Genomic DNA, 15866 nt, shown 5'->3' with positions numbered 1-15866 from the left:
GAAGACTACATTAACACAGTTAAAAGCTATAAACATATTTGAATTGATGTGAAGCAACCACTATGTGCTCTTTGAGACTACAATAGAACCTCAGAGTTACGAACACCAAAGTAACAAACTGACCAGTCAACCACACACCTCATCTGGAACCGGAAGTACGTAACCAGACAGCAGCAGAGACACAAAAAAAAGCAAATACAGTACATTTAACACAGTACTATACTGTGTAAACTACTAAAAATAAGTTTAACAAAAGATTTGACAAGGTAAGGAAACTGTTTCTGTGATTGTTTCATTTAAATTAAGATGGTTAAAAGCAGCATTTTTCTTCTGCATAGCAAAGTTTCAAAGCTATATTAAGTCACTGTTCAGTTGTAAACTTTTGAAAGAACCACCATAACATTTTATTCAGAGTTACGAACAACCTCCATTCCCAAAGTGATCCTAATTCTGACATTCTACTGTACTTTTTAAGCTAACGTGTCAGTGAATAATTATTAGCTTGAGTGGGCTGAAACGACACTATCAGGAACAACGGTCCAAATATCTCACCTCTTCTATACTACAAATTACAATCCAATGGAGAAAATCCCTGAGATTTTAACTGTATTGTTTTATTTTAGGAACTACCCCGTTCCTGAGAAATTACAACTGTGCTGGCTTGAAAACAGACTTTTACTTGCAAATGCAATTCCCAAAGCTGTGCTGGCATTAATTGCTGGTGCATGAACAGACATTTTGGCATACGGCTCTACATGAATGGCTATTAAAAAAAAAAAAACTAAACTAAATTAAGCTCCATTCATAAAGAAAATGGAATATAGTCAACATTTATAAATAGTCAACAATGTTGGAAACAGGAAATTAATTCATTCCAGGCTTCTAGGAGAATACTACAAGTCATGGAAAATAAAAGTGAACTATAGAAGTATCTTGCCAGTATCCATTCACCCATTTATTGGTATAACAAGCATGTTATACATCAGGGGTTCTCAGGACAAATTATTTGGTGGCCTCAGAGTGCAGCCACCAACTATTGCTGGTGGCCGCTCTCACATTTCTTCCTAAAATACTTAATTAGCTTTAGGAAAACAAATAAATATGCACATATATACATCCAAATCCTTTTAATTTATTTATTGCTAGCTAGTAAGTCTGTTGTGAAAACTGATAATAAACATAGAAATCTCACTTTTCACAGCAGACTAACTCAGCACAGCAAGCCAGGGGACAAATTAAGCCTTAGGTAGGGGGTTGGGGGAGGCAGCAGGGGCCAGGAACAGTGGGGGGGGAGGGGGGAAGAGGGTTGATGGCTTGGGAAGGCAGTGGGGGGCCAGAACCTGAAGCCCCATAGCTGGGGGACGGAGCCCGAAGCCACGCAGCCGGAGCCTGGGGCCTGCCACTGCACAGCCACAGCCCAAGGCTGGACCCCAAACCCTGAACCCCACCACCCCTGGGAAGGTAAGGAACTCACTGCCTGCCTTAGCCTCCAGTGTTGTCCCCCGGATGTCTCCAGAGGGGGGCAGGGCCCATCCCCTGCTGGCGGCCCCAGCAACCAAGACGGTGCATTTAGGAGCACCAGGGAGGGGGAGGGGCTGCTTCCCCCACAATCACAGCCCGCAATGAAGGTTGGTACTTACTGAGTATTTTGTAGGATAGTGTGAACAAATGCTGGATTGGTCTCCATGGAAGCTGTTACCAATGAGGTCAGCAAAGACCAGTACCAGATAGCTGAAGCATCACACACTGAGATGCCAAGTTTCTTTACTCTTTGATAGCCAACAGCCCTGAGCCCATGGATTCTAGTATCACATCCATCACTAAGGCAACGCTTGATGTTTATCTGTACATCTGTTGGTAAGATCAAACAAGAAAAAAAATAGGTAATTTCTTCCAGCCACTACTAATCAGGATAGACATAAGAGAATAATTAAGTTCAGAAGAAGAACTTCCTAAAGATCTATCTGCATTACAAAAATGTATAACTAAAGAACACAGTATGAATGTGATCAAGTGTGCATATACTATTGCACACGTGAGCGTACATATGCACAGACGGATTTGGAAAATTTAGGCTTCAGAGGACTCACATGACCTCTGAATAGTAGCTCCTGTAACACAAACTAGGGTCAAAAATTATAAGTGAAAAAAGTAAACAAAATACCCCCAAAAGTGCAAATAATCCATGTATTTTACCAAATATTTTACCAGCTTCATCTCAAAGGAAAATTTATTTGGTAAGACTCTCTGGCACCTCCATCATATGACAGTGAAATGCAAATTATTTCAAAACCAGAACACAAGTATTTAAACACGTTTTCTTAGTTCCTTTGCATAGACAATATACTTGCAGAGTTAGTTTTGAGAAAGGAAGTCCCTCTGAGGGCATGTCAAGAAGCTATGAATTTTTTTTTTTTAAATGGAAAACACCCATTTGAACAAATTTCAGAGTAGCAGCCGTGTTAGTCTGTATCTGCAAAAAGAACTGGAGTACTTGTGGCACCTTAGAAACTAACACATTTATTAGAGCATAAGCTTTTGTGCATCTGAAGAAGTGGGCTGTAGCCCACGAAAGCTTATGCTCTAATAAATTTGTTAGTCTCTAAGGTGCCACAAGTACTCCTCTTCTTTTTTCATTTGAACAAAACCATTGTTCAGCTAAGATTTTAAAGCTTCAGAAATTGTCATTGAGGTCTATTCCAAGAAGGCAGGCACAGATCTGTCATGTTTAAGGTAACTACTCTGAAACCTAACACTAAATATAGTTTGTTAACATAAAAATATTTTAGACTTTTTGTTTAACACTTTACAAAAGTCATCTCACTCCTGTACTGACATAGGTGTGAGATATAACCCTTGAATTACATTAAATTTATTTTTCAGGTATGTTTTTTAACCAGAAGTGGGATTTTTGCTACATGCTAGCATCTAGCATATTATAGCACTGCATAAAAGTCACTATAAATGCATTATATAAGTAAATATATATTTCAGCATATCCTCATATCTTCAAAGTGAGATGCTGGAACTGCATCCAGAATTATTTCAGTGGTCTACCTTTAACAAAAATTAAAACCAGATGCTATGCAAAAAGATTTTGTAAAGTGGGCCAGGAACCACAATCAAAACTCTTTTGGAATCATGGGCTTAGCCGAAAGCCTCTGTATGAACACCACAAATTTCAGCAAGCTACCCAGCCTTTCACTTTCAGAAAAGCAAAAAAGAAAACACCAATTGTGTCTTTATTGACTCACACATCTGACTAATGTTAGCGTTTTCCAACAATGTCACGTAGCCAGTGATATTGCTGGGAATGTGAACATCTCGGACCTCCTGGAGATTGCTGGCATTCCTTCCAACCGCCACCGTAACCTGCTGCGGCATATAACTCTGGTCATTAGCTGCCACCGCAATGGACAGATGTCTCAGAACAACATCTGGTTTCATCTTTAAACTGTAAGATGGAGAGAGAGAGAAAGACATATACATTTTCTTTTCTTCTCTTTAGGAGCTAAGGGCCCGACTTTCAGCCTAGCCTCTGCTAATCTCCACTTCTGCAAGCATAAGCAGCTGCAATGGCATTTATCGGTCTAGATATTCATACCTCATCACCATAGCATGTGAATGCTTGAACTGCAGGTGCAATCAGGTATTGTCTAACTACTAATATTCAAGCCCGTAAATACAAAAGTGACCTCTAAGAATCAGGCCCTGAAACTTCACATCATTCAACACAATCTTTACTGTGCTATCTTGGCCATTACAGGAGTGTGAAAGCAGAACAGCACTACAATAGGACTCTCAGGTTTAGTTTCCGCAGTATACTTGTACCAAATAGAAATTTGGTAACTAACTTACACTACAATTCAATACAAATGTTATAGAGTGGAAGATAAGTTTATAAGAACATATATTAAATGTCATGTCCATGTTTACAGAAGCAGCGATACATTTTACTTCAAATTGTGACATAATGAGTCTTCCTTTAAACACTGTCCAGTACAGGTATGTTAACATTCATATTACAGCTCAAACACTTTTTAAAAAGCCCAGAGATGCAAACAAATAAAAATACGAAAGCAACAACCCCCCAGCCCATTCCCATATACCCAAAACAAATGGGGAATACATATAAAACCCTAAGGTTTAACTTCATGTCTTTTTAACCAGTTGAAACCAAAGTGAATGCTTTTCATCTCAATGTAAAGATTAAGATGATGTATCCTATCTCCAAAAATCATATGTTTGCGTCAGACTACTCAAAGGTACAGTCCAGTGATATTAAAATAATCATCTCCCACTGTAAATCCTAAGGACTGACAACCCTAAAATCCAGATGCCTTTTACTATGCTACTCACCGTATCCAATGTGAGCGAGCACTCCCATCTGACTGCCAGAAGGATGAGGTTTCTCCATTAGTCATCTTGTCAATGTCAGCAGAATTGGATGAGGTTTCTATGTGAGTATAGCACTTTGTGACAGTTTTGAGTTTGTCCATTTCTTGGTTACCATTCAGATCACTAGGGCATTCTGTAAAGACATAGAAAAAATAAGTAAGTCACTGATAAGGAATTTTAAAAACAAATACTACACACAAAAAGAAATCAAGTATCCCAAAATAGGTAGTATTGAGGGTATAATTCACAGCTCCTGTAAAACATTCTCTGCAAGTGTGTTCCATATTTAAACAGAAGATATCAAAGCATCATTACACTTAAGCAGTACACTGAGTGTGCTCCCAGGCTTCATCTTAATCTACTACTCTCATTGTGAAGTATTTCTATATTTTGCCTGGAGTTCTGCAGACATTACCTTTTACCATAGTCTTTTATACAGGGGGGGGGGGGGAGGGAGAAGAAGATGGTCAGAGGGTATTATTATTACAGATAGCAAATGGTGAAAAAAAAAGCAAACTAACAAAATGAGGGAAACCTAGCCAGTCATTCTAGAGAGGGAACAGAGCTCATTGCTTCCATGCACAAATTCGACTTGATTCTTTCAACTTGGAGAAAATAATCAAGTATGGAAGACTAGAAAATGTATAAAGTCAAGATAAAAATTTAGAAAGTGAAGTAAGCTATTTAAAGTGTCAAACACCTATTAACGTAGTGCCAGTCTTACTCAAATTCTAATACAATATGCCGCTTGTGTAACCACAGAAAACACATAGCCAATAAGTTAACAGACTTCTTTTCTACGTGACAATTTGCTTTAGAAAATGTTCACATGGAAATGGGTGTCAGCTTCAGAAGTCACTTCCAGCAGAAGTTTAGAAAGAGGTTAGGGGTTGTTGTTCCTGTTGTTTTTAATTCCTACTTCAAGCCCTAGTTACACCAATCACATCATTAGAGAAATTTTAGTAAGTTCACATACCCTTTTCTTTTAGTAGAAGCCTATCTAAAGAATCCTTCAGTACTGAAGACCGCATAGTACAAATATTATTGAAGTACTCCAACACTGGGTAGGGGATGACAGTACTGGAAATGCGGTTCCGATGCAAGAATCTCAGTATCATTGAAGCATGAAGACCAAGGTGCTCTTTTGATTCAGAAAATATGTCAATAAAACCTAGAGAGACATAAAAGTTATTTCTGTTTCCTGTACCACCTATCTCACCCTGCAGCAACCAAACATCACCCTCTCCCCTCGTCACAATATCTTATCACTGATCAGCTGCATTTAAATCAACTAATGAATCAGCTTGTGGAAGAGTTTTCCAGGAGAAATGGTGCAAGCTTAAGACATTTAAAACTTGACTAGGAAAAGCATAAGAACACAAATATGTTTCCGTCATTGGAATGATTTGGATGGGTTGACAAGTGTTATGATTCTAAATTCTCTATTTTGATGTCTCAGATTAAAAAGAACAGTTAAAAAGTTATTCATTGAACAGCATGATGACTTTAATAGGGCTCCAGTGCATTTATTTTAATACTGATTTATTAGATTCTAATGCTAACTTGATAACACTAATTTGACTTGAACAGTGTGCTACATTGGTGGACAGAATCAGACACTCTCACTCTTCTCTGTTAGCCAGCAAGAAAAGCTGCTTGTCTAGTCCTATTAATCACATCTACATCAAGCACTTCTTGAGAAGGATAATTACAATTGTGAAGAAAGTTAAGTGACCGGTACATATTCCATTAAAGCCTTAAGATGCTGAAGTCTGGAAAGTGACAGATGTTTCAAACATCTGAAATTTGGAAGATATGCAGAAGAAACTGATATACATTATCCTTTTTACTTCCTCTAATCGATTACGCATTAGAACATTAACTACCAGAACTCAGACTCTTACATATTAAAGTTTATAATGAATGGTTCATTTTTTAGGCACTTAACATGATATGGCAGTTTTTGAGTTCTCTCTAATACCTTTACTATATTTACTTTAGATGTGTACAAACTGAGCTATTATAAGCAGTATGAAAGCTGAAATTACTCATGGTCATGATTATCTTTGAATTAACTCAGGAAAATAAAACATACAGTAGAACCTCAGAGTTGTGAACCCCAGAGTTCCGAACTGATTAGTCAACCATACACCTCATTTGGAACTGGAAGTACAACAATCACGCAGCAGCAATGACACACAAAAAAAGCAAATACAGTACTGTGTTGAACGTAAAATACTTAAAAAAATAAAATAAAAAATAAAAGGGAAAGCAGCATTTTTCTTCTGTTTAGTAAAGTTTCAAAGCTGTATTAAGTCAATGTTCAACTGTAAACTTTTGAAAGAACAACCATAACGTTTTGTTTGGAGTTCCGAGCATTTCAGAATTACGAACAACTTTCATTCCTGAAATGTTCATAACTCTGAGGTTCTACTGTATGCAAATGATGCACATCAATCAGGACTGAAAACAAAAATCAGAGAGTCAATTATAGTAGCTAATGGGTCCTTTCACTGCCTGTTATACAAAGAGGGTTGGGTGATGAAAGAATGGATGACATGACTGCAGACCTAGTCAGATGGAGTGATAGATGAGGATATCTCAATTACCAAGTGTGATGATGGCATTGCCAACTACATGACATTAGTCAGAAAAATCACTCTGTGATGGCCAAGTTCAATGAGGAACTTATTTTCTATCTGTGATTTAAACCATATAAATCTAAGAAATTTCCCACTCACAATGAGGAAAAAAAAATGTAATAATGCAAGCTAGCTTGCTGGTAATTCTGGGAAATCATGAGTCTTCAAAAACTTCACTTCCGTTTCTCATTTGAGGAAATGTTAACAGTTCGGGGAGACGGATTTAGGACTAAAACCACTAAATTACATTGTTTATTGCGATAGCCTCCCTTGAGGGGGTGGGAATAGGGAGGACAGTGGTTTCCTCATCTTCTTCTCTCACCTGGAACAAGAGAGCAAGCCTGCAGCTGTCTGATTACATGACTAAGTTCCCCTTGAAGATTGGCTCCACTGGAATTCTTGAGGGCCTCCAGCATGTTCTCCACATCCACAGTGCCATCTCCCTCAGCATCAAACTGTGCAAAGGCCTGCACGAAAGATGAAGCAAGGTTGGTATTTATTGCAAACAGAAAAAGAATGGCTGTCTGCGATATTCTGAACAAAAGAACATTCTGAAAGGATTAAAGAAAATCAGCATTTCCTGAAAAACTGAATTCATGGCAACAGGAAATGTGACTTAGCCGATTACAGATGTCAGTTAATTCTATGGCATTGCGCGGCTCTCCCACAAAAATCAATTAATGAGTTATATCTTAGGGGGACAACAAGCCATCTGCAACAGAGAGTCAGCAGGACCATTTGACATCTCCCAGCAGGATCAGCATCTCCTCCTAATAGGGTGGGTTCACAGGAAAACTCTGTCAATCTGGTATGACTAGGAGATCAAGCCAATTCCCCACTGCACACAAATCCATCACTCACTATCACCACACCCAATTTACAGTGGGTTCCCTTCAAACCAGAAGGAACTTCTTGAGATAGTAAAGGTTTCAGAGATGTTCCCTATATTTAAGAAGGGAAATACTATTAGAACCAGAAGAAACTTTTTAAACAATTCCCACTACACACTGTGCTCCTAAACTAAGTATTACATCCAAATAAAGTTGGCAAAAATATCCACAAAGTCAAAACAAGAAGTGAATAGGTGTTTATAAGATTCCATTTCTTATTCAAGCGATCTATTTCCAGTTTCCCAGTATGCTGACCTTAGTGTACATGTATGCAAATTATAAATGTTTATAACAAATACTGTTCTTTATACACTTAAAACAAATCTTTATATCGTGTTAAACCCTCATCTCCAGCTTTTAGTCTTCCCCAAAACTCCAAAAAGCAGTTGTGTTCAAAAAGGCGGCCTATAAAAATAACAAATGCGAAATGTCTAAACTAAGCCATTTTAGAGAAATGACACACAGGTCTTCAGGTACTTGTCTTATTGTTACAGTGTAGTAAATACAAGGAATCAAATTTACTGGGAGAGCGGATGTTTGTGTATGAATCCCTTGTTTTGTTGTTTGAATATCAAACTTAATATGCCTTTAAAAATAACATTAGAGCAGTGGTCACCAACCCATCGATCGTGATTGACCGGTCGATCCTGGAGCCTCTGCCAGTCAATCGTGTTCTCCGGGCTGCTAAAACCCCAACAGCGCATAGTGCTGATGCAGGCTGCTTGCCTGCCCTGGCCCCATGACGCTCCCGAAAGCAGCTGGCTGCTGGCACATCTCTGCGGCCCTCGGGGGGAGGGAACCGGCCAATGGGAACTGCGGGGGTGGCATTCGCGGGTGCATGCAGCGCACAGAGACCCGCTGCCCCTACCCCGATAGGGGCGGCAGAAACATGCCAGCAGACAGACGCTTCCAGGAGCGGCATGGGGCCAGGGAAGGCAAGCAGCCTGCCTCAGCTCCGCCACACTGCCAACCAGGACCCGCCTGTGGTAATGGCCTCCTGGCCGGAGCCTGCACCTTGCACCCCCTCCTGCATCCCAACACTCTGCCCCAGCTCAGAGCCCCCTCCTGCACCCAAACTCCCTCCCTGAGCTTGCACTCCTCACTCCCGCACCTCAACCCCCTGCCCCAGCCAATGCACATCCTACAATTGAGAATGTGACACGGATTTGTCACAATCCCTGAAGGATTTGGGATCTATAAACCACAAAAGACACTAATAAAAAGTAAAACTCATGAAATGTCCAGTGGATTCTATGAGATTAGACGCAGTGTGACCATATAACCCCTGCATCCAAGCTCCCTCCCAGAGCTTGCACCCCTCACTCCTGCACCCCAACCCTCTGCCCTTGGCTCAGCCCAGAGCCCCCTCTCACACTGCAAACCCCTTGGTCCCAGCCCAGAGCCTGCACCCCCTCCCAAACCCCTGCCCCTGGCTCAGCCCAGAGCTCATTCCCACACTCCAAACCCCTCAGCCCCAGCCCAGAGCCTGCACCCCCTCCCGCACCCTAACCCCTGCCCCAGCCTGGTGAGAGTGAGTAACAGAGAGAGGGAGGGAATGGAGTGAGCAGGGCGGAGCCTCAGGGAAGGGGCAGGGTAGATCCTGGGTTGATCTTAAATTCAAAAAGCAATCTTGTGCGTAAAAAGGTTGGAGACCACTGCATTAAAGAGAGGTCATTTGAAATAACTAATTAGCTCAAGATAGCTATTGCCCACTTAAACCAACTGAATGGGCAAAGAATCCAGAAGATAAAGCCTAAAATCAGGAGCCTAAATGCCCTGACAGCATCTCTATGGCACACAGCCCAGTTTCAGTTGAAGAGTGTTAGAGATTTCAGTTTTTCCTAGAGCTGAGAAACTGTTAGCAACAATGTTCAAACACTGTTGCTAGCAGTTTCAGTGGTAGTGAGGTTATGGCATTAAGTGTAACAGCAAAGCAAGAAACTTAGATTTTGTTTCTGAGTGGAACAATACAGTGGGAATTAACTTTGTCAAACATTACTCAGGTTGTCAAAACAGTTCAAAGTACAGTTTAGAGTCAACCCACTGTTGTCTTAATAAGACTTTTTCTCCTGACCTTTGAAGTCAAAAGATAGTATATCCTTATTAATATTGGGAGCAAGCAGCTTTTATGTTAACAGGGCACGCCCTGAATATGAAGAATCAAACACACACCCTGAAAGCACTTAATGACACTTCCACCCAGCAGTAAGCCTGGAATTATATTTGTAGTTTCCAGAATCCCATAGAAGAATATGTTTAGCCCTCTACCATTTAAGCAGACACTTACAGCTCCTGAGAGGAATAGGCTTGATCTGTTGACAGCTATTCTAACCTAATTGCTTAGGGTAACAATATATAGGTGAGATTTTCAAATATATTTTTTGACTCTGATTTTTTTACATCCTGCAGTCAGATCTACGCACATACTAAACTAATTTTCACCTACTATGAAAGTAAGCCTAAAATAATCCACAATTTAAAACTTGTATTCATGTGATACAGAACAATGCACAATTTGCACAGGGCTGCTTATCTGAGTAATGTTTCTCTGGTCCATAGAGAACTACAACAACGTTTCAGTAAATGAAGCTGCCCTACTATTAATTTTATATAGGTTCTTATTCCATGCTCATCACTGTAGCACCGTAGCAGTAACTAATATTTTGGGCCACTAAAGGTATTCATGGTTGGGATTTTAAGCAAATGTGACCACGATCCCCCTCATGACTCAATCTCCCTTCTGACCTTTTTAAAGTATTGAACTCCTTAATAGAAATATTAAGATTCAATACTTCCTACCAAGATTAATATTGAGTACTAAAAATCAGTGGGAAATGGTTTTGGAAAGCTCTTTTCAGATGGACTAAATTGACATCTCTGCTCAGGAAAGAAAGCATGTGAATGAGTTGCCCCCTCCTCTCACAGAAAGAATAGGACTTGGCTGGATTGTCAACTTATTTAAGACTCCATTCTTATAAAAGTATGTAAATTTTCCTAAACTTCATTCCTCCAAAGCTTTCAGTATTGTGCAGTTTTCAAGCTATATATATATATATACACACACACATATATACACACACATAAACATAATAGCTGCTCAAGCACAATATAAACTCTGCTCTCTACTTCCCAGATTTAGTATACCTTTGCACTTCTAGACAACCCATTACTTTGCATGTATATCAAACAAATAATCTATCCCACCAAGGTAAAACAGCTTAATGCATAGTAATGGGTCAAACTTTAGTCTATATTGGTCAGGATTCTGTTGAACAGAAAGTGAAATCAGCTCACATCCTCTCAATGAATTAACTTCTGAACAATGTAATCTATCTTGGAAATCTAAACTTTTGGATCATATGGGCCTGTCTACAATACAGATACAACTACATCTTCATACAACAGAAATGCGTTTAAAACTGCAGCACAGAGGAGACCTAACCAGGTACCCATATTATCCTAGATCCTTTGAAAGATCTTTGATGAAAGGTCATGGGGATATCAAAGCATATTTTAACCCTATTGAATGGACAATTGTGTTAGCACCTTGTTCTCCAACATAGTTGTATCTCAGGGCCTGAGATAATGTATCAATCCATAGAGCTCAGTGGTTTGGATCATTATAAAAACCGATAAGTAGTATTTCACTTTATTACTGCCATGACAAATGAGAAATAACCTACTTTGCTGGTTCTGATAAAGAATAGGCGAGTCAGTGGTTGGATTTCAGCAAATGAAATAAAGGAACATACACCAGAGGGGCCAACTGAAATAAGCCTCTTTTAAAAAAAAATTAAAATTATTTCTTGTTAATTCCCAGCACTTTTGCTACTTTTGTCAGCATTTATTTTGAAGAGTGCATATGTGAAAATATGGTCAATGCAGGACTTTAAAAATGTACCAGACTAAATCTATTAGCCAGTGGCAATGAAAAAAGATGGAGGCAGGACCACTACTAAGGGTCAGGGACCGCATCCTAGTAAGAAACTCAGAATCATTCTGCTAGCTGAGAAGGAGGATGCTGAAATCCTTAACAGAGCGTTGCCCCTTGACTTTGTCCAGGAAATTCATCTTTTGCAACAGTGTATAGCTAGCAGATGTTTCATAAGCTTGATGTGCTCTACACCCTTTCTGACAGCTAAAAAGAAAGCACTCTCCCTTCAACCTAAACTTCACCTCAGGACGTCTTCACTGCTGGGAGAGAATGCCACTAAACTTCTTTTCTCCAAACCTCAGGTTTTTGGGGTTGTCCCAGCTCCTGCTATAATTGCTTCTTATAACTGCAACAGCGGTGTGAAACTGACAGGATTCTTGACAGTTTAACAACTGAGTTTGAAGAGCAGCCATGAAACTAACCAAAGTCTAGTATAATTAATTCTCCTGCTGCTCTTATGAGATGTCTGCATAGTACTCCTGGGTGAATTCTGCATCAAAAAAAAATAAAAATTATGCACCAGCAAATTAAACATTCTGCAAAATTCTGCATATTTTATTTGTCAAAATAACCCAATATAATCACGCCAGTTTCAATTATTTCGTTAATTTATTTCAATACAGACAACAAAAAAGATTCCCACAGGAGTAGAGTTAGAGCAACCCCCTGCGTCCACATGGATCCTCATTGCAGGATCAAGGTATAAGTACCCTGAGGTAGGAGAGATGGGGAGGAAGGCAGAGAGCAGATTAGTCAGTTGAGAGTATGCATTAGCTTAGTGGGGTCTGTCCCTGGTCTCTTCTCAGGGAGAAGTGAGGGTGCTCCTTGCTTCTTTGAGGGCAAACAGACCCCAAGACTCACTTAGCTGCTCCTAGCTTCCCACCCTTCTTCAGCTCCCCCTCCCTTGGGATCCTTGCCCCAGGAACTTTTCCTTCTCAGCTGCTCCTCCCACACTCACTGCCCCCTCCCTCAGGGCATAGCCCTATGCCCTCACCTTTCCCTTCCCCTGGAAATTGACTCCCCTTTCCCACCGCACTGGCCACGCCCAGGCTCCAACACATCCCACCCCTGGAGACCCTCTGCTTCCCCCCACCGGAGACCCTCTGATTTCCCCCCACCAACCACTGAGGCTCCTGTGCTCCCTTGTGACCCACCCCCAGCACAGGTTACCCTATGCTTCCCCCACCCACTACTAGGTGCTCTGTGTTCCCCTCTCCCAGCCTGACTGATCCCTTCCTCGCCTGCCCCACCCCCAGAGGCCCTAGGAGAGCAGAGGAAACTGACCACAAGAGATGCAGTTGGAGAAACCCAGCTCCTGGAGGAGGGGAACCTGCCTGCACATCACTGCAAGTAAGAACTCTGCCTGGGGCATACACCACAAGCAGACCTCAGGTACAAAACTGGAGGGGGGTGGGTGCCCCCCTGCCCTCCCTAAATATCACCTTGGCAAAGGCTCACCACGGCTTTCCTACTGTTCTATGTGTGAGCCCCATGCCTCTGTAGGGTGAGCATAGCAATGGAGGCAAGGGGTGTGCACTAGAGCTGCCTCCCAGTGGGGAGTGCAGGCAACCGGCTGCACAGAGGTGGGGGAATCACCTTGCAGCCCACCCCTTGGGACACGGACTCCGCAGTGAGGCTGCACCTGACCTGCCTGCCCCTCCACGTCAGGTGCACCATGATAGCAAGCGAGGGGAACAGTCTTGCACGCACACATGCCCACCCAGCCCTGCCTCCCCCTCAGGCAGTGATTTACATCTCTCCCAATAACTGAACTGACACGCGCACTCAGAATGGCTGCCCGGGAGGGGCGCATGACCCCTCTCATCACTTCCATTTGCTTCCCCATCAGAATCTATTATTCTGCAGGGAAACAAAAAAATTCTTCAGGGGACATGAATTCTGTGTGTTGTGCAATGGTGCAGAATTCCCACAGGAGTAGCACTAGGCATTCTTCCGATAATTTACTATCTTTGCTACCACCAAATCCTCTCCACTAAAGATAGCAGCAGCAAAAGTGCAAGTGTAGGTAGAGTACCCAGCAGTCGCAAGTGATTTCAATATCGTTCATCTAACCTTGCTCAATACAGGTCTAAAAAAGTGGAAAATATCATAACAGCCTGTCTACAGTAGTGCTACCATCATTGATAACAATACTTCACACTTGGTAAGGCAACTCCCATCCTTTCATGTATTTATACCTGCTCCTGTATTTTCCACTTCATGCATCTGATGAAGTGGGTTCTAGCCCACAAAAGCTTATGCCCAAATAAATTTGTTAGTCTCTAAGGTGCCACAAAGACTCCTCACTGTTAATACCAGATTTATGTATTTGCAAAAAAAAAAAAAAAAAAAAAAAAAACCACCACTAGTGTAAACAAGGCCTAAGAATGGAGCAACTGCCAAAGAGGTCTCTGTTACTCAGCAGGTAAATCTCACTATTGGTTAGTAATTATATTTCTCAAGCCCTCTGTCAGTTCATTTACATTTAGAACATATGATGTTACTTTGGAGTTTTAACTGAAAAGATGTGTCTTAGTCTATACAGACTAGAAAGACTAGCTAGTTTCTATAGCCTAAGGGAAACCATAATTTCTAAAAAAACATATTATGATATAATTGTTTTGCCATTTTGAGTGGCGAGAAAGCATGACAAGATCAGGAAGAAAGGCCACAGTGAGCGCTCGACACACCCAGCTCTGACACAGCCGGCTAGCTGTATAAAGGTGGGTGATGCTACAAATATCTGTGCAGCATTTCCTCTAATACCACTTCCTATTCTTCTCCGGCCTCTTCTGATTCTCCCAGTCCCCACTCCTTATTCCATAATTCCTTATATGCTCCTCCGGTTCTACTCCCTCATCCCACTGCCCTCAATGTCCCTCCTGATCTCTCCCATCACAGCTCCTCTAGCCCACCCATAACTCCCAAATGTCTCTGATGATCCCTAGCCCCTTGAACTCCCTTTAATCCTATTGGGCCCCATAGTTACCCTAATGTTCCTATGATACCCCGTTGTTCAACTCTTTCACTGCCTCTGACCCCTTCAATTCCTAGGTCTCATCTGATTCCTCAGCCCCAGTCCTCCCTGACACCGCCCCCCACAACCTCCACTCAGCTAACATCCTCTGTGTCCCCAGTGTCACCACAACTTCCCAGTTTCCCTCGCTAACCCCAATCATCACATGACTCCCGCCGCCCATCCCTGTACAACTCCCAGCCCCGGTCCCGTGCACTTCGCTAGCTCCCAATGGCCCCAAGCGCTACTTTGTTACATCCTCCACCCCCCTCAGCCCTCCTTCATTCCTCTTCCTCTCCGCCTGTCCTGATCCTCCCACCGCCTGCTCATTCCCCCCCGCAGCGCCCTCCGCAGGTTCCCCATCGGGTTCCTTCAGAACCGCTGGAGCAGGGCGGGGTGGCCGCCCCAGTCCCTCCCTCCCTCCGCACCTACCCCCTTATCCCCCCCGTCCCACCCCCTCCCCGGGTCCGTCCGTCCGTCCCACCCGCTCACCTCCTCGCTCTCGCTGCGGGCCCCGGCCGCCGGCCCCGAGGCGCGGCTCTCCAGCACCTCGCAGAACTGCTCCAGGCTGACGGCCTCCTCGCCGCGGCCCAGCCGCTCCTCCAGCCAGCGCACCAGGGTGCTGTGGTGCCGGGACACGAGCGACTCGGGCAGGGCGGCCTCCCGCAGCCGGGCCGTGGCCTCCCGCAGCCGGGCCTGCTCCAGCAGCACCGTGGCCGGGGGCAGCGGGGGGAGCGGGCCCGGCCCAGGCGGGGAGGCAGCCCCGGGCTGCTCGGCTGCCGCCGTCCCTTCCATCTCCTCCTCAGCTCCCCCCTCCTCCTCCTCGCTGCTGTGGCTCGCCACGTTCCCCATGGACCAGGCGCTCGCTGCTGCCGGCGGCGGCCTCGGGCCTCGCGCAGCCGCCGCCTCCGACCGACCCGGCTTAGTCAGCAACCTCCCCCGGCCCCTCGACACCTGTCAATCCCGGAGGGAGGGGAGTCATACTG

At 43.0% G+C, this 15866-nt stretch overlaps 1 protein-coding gene across 2 annotated transcripts in view; it reads right to left on the bottom strand.

Annotated features, from left to right (window-relative positions):
* Positions 1-15865, bottom strand: part of ZZEF1 (zinc finger ZZ-type and EF-hand domain containing 1) — an 81083-nt gene extending 65218 nt beyond the window's left edge. For both annotated transcript variants that reach the window (XM_024103465.3, XM_005284470.4), the window contains exons 1-6: positions 15373-15865; positions 7363-7507; positions 5375-5569; positions 4360-4531; positions 3255-3454; positions 1641-1851 (exon numbers count right to left, since the gene is read on the bottom strand). In XM_024103465.3, coding sequence (XP_023959233.2) covers positions 1641-1851; positions 3255-3454; positions 4360-4531; positions 5375-5569; positions 7363-7507; positions 15373-15732 — 1283 coding nt within the window. In that variant the 5' untranslated portion in view covers positions 15733-15865. The remainder of the gene's footprint in view (positions 1-1640; positions 1852-3254; positions 3455-4359; positions 4532-5374; positions 5570-7362; positions 7508-15372) is intronic.
* Between the last annotated feature and the right edge of the window lies 1 nt (position 15866).

The sequence above is a fragment of the Chrysemys picta genome, chromosome 19 (genome assembly GCF_011386835.1).
Source record: "Chrysemys picta bellii isolate R12L10 chromosome 19, ASM1138683v2, whole genome shotgun sequence".
Classification (NCBI taxonomy): Eukaryota; Metazoa; Chordata; order Testudines; family Emydidae; genus Chrysemys; species Chrysemys picta.
This window is presented reverse-complemented; position numbering and strand designations above follow the sequence as displayed.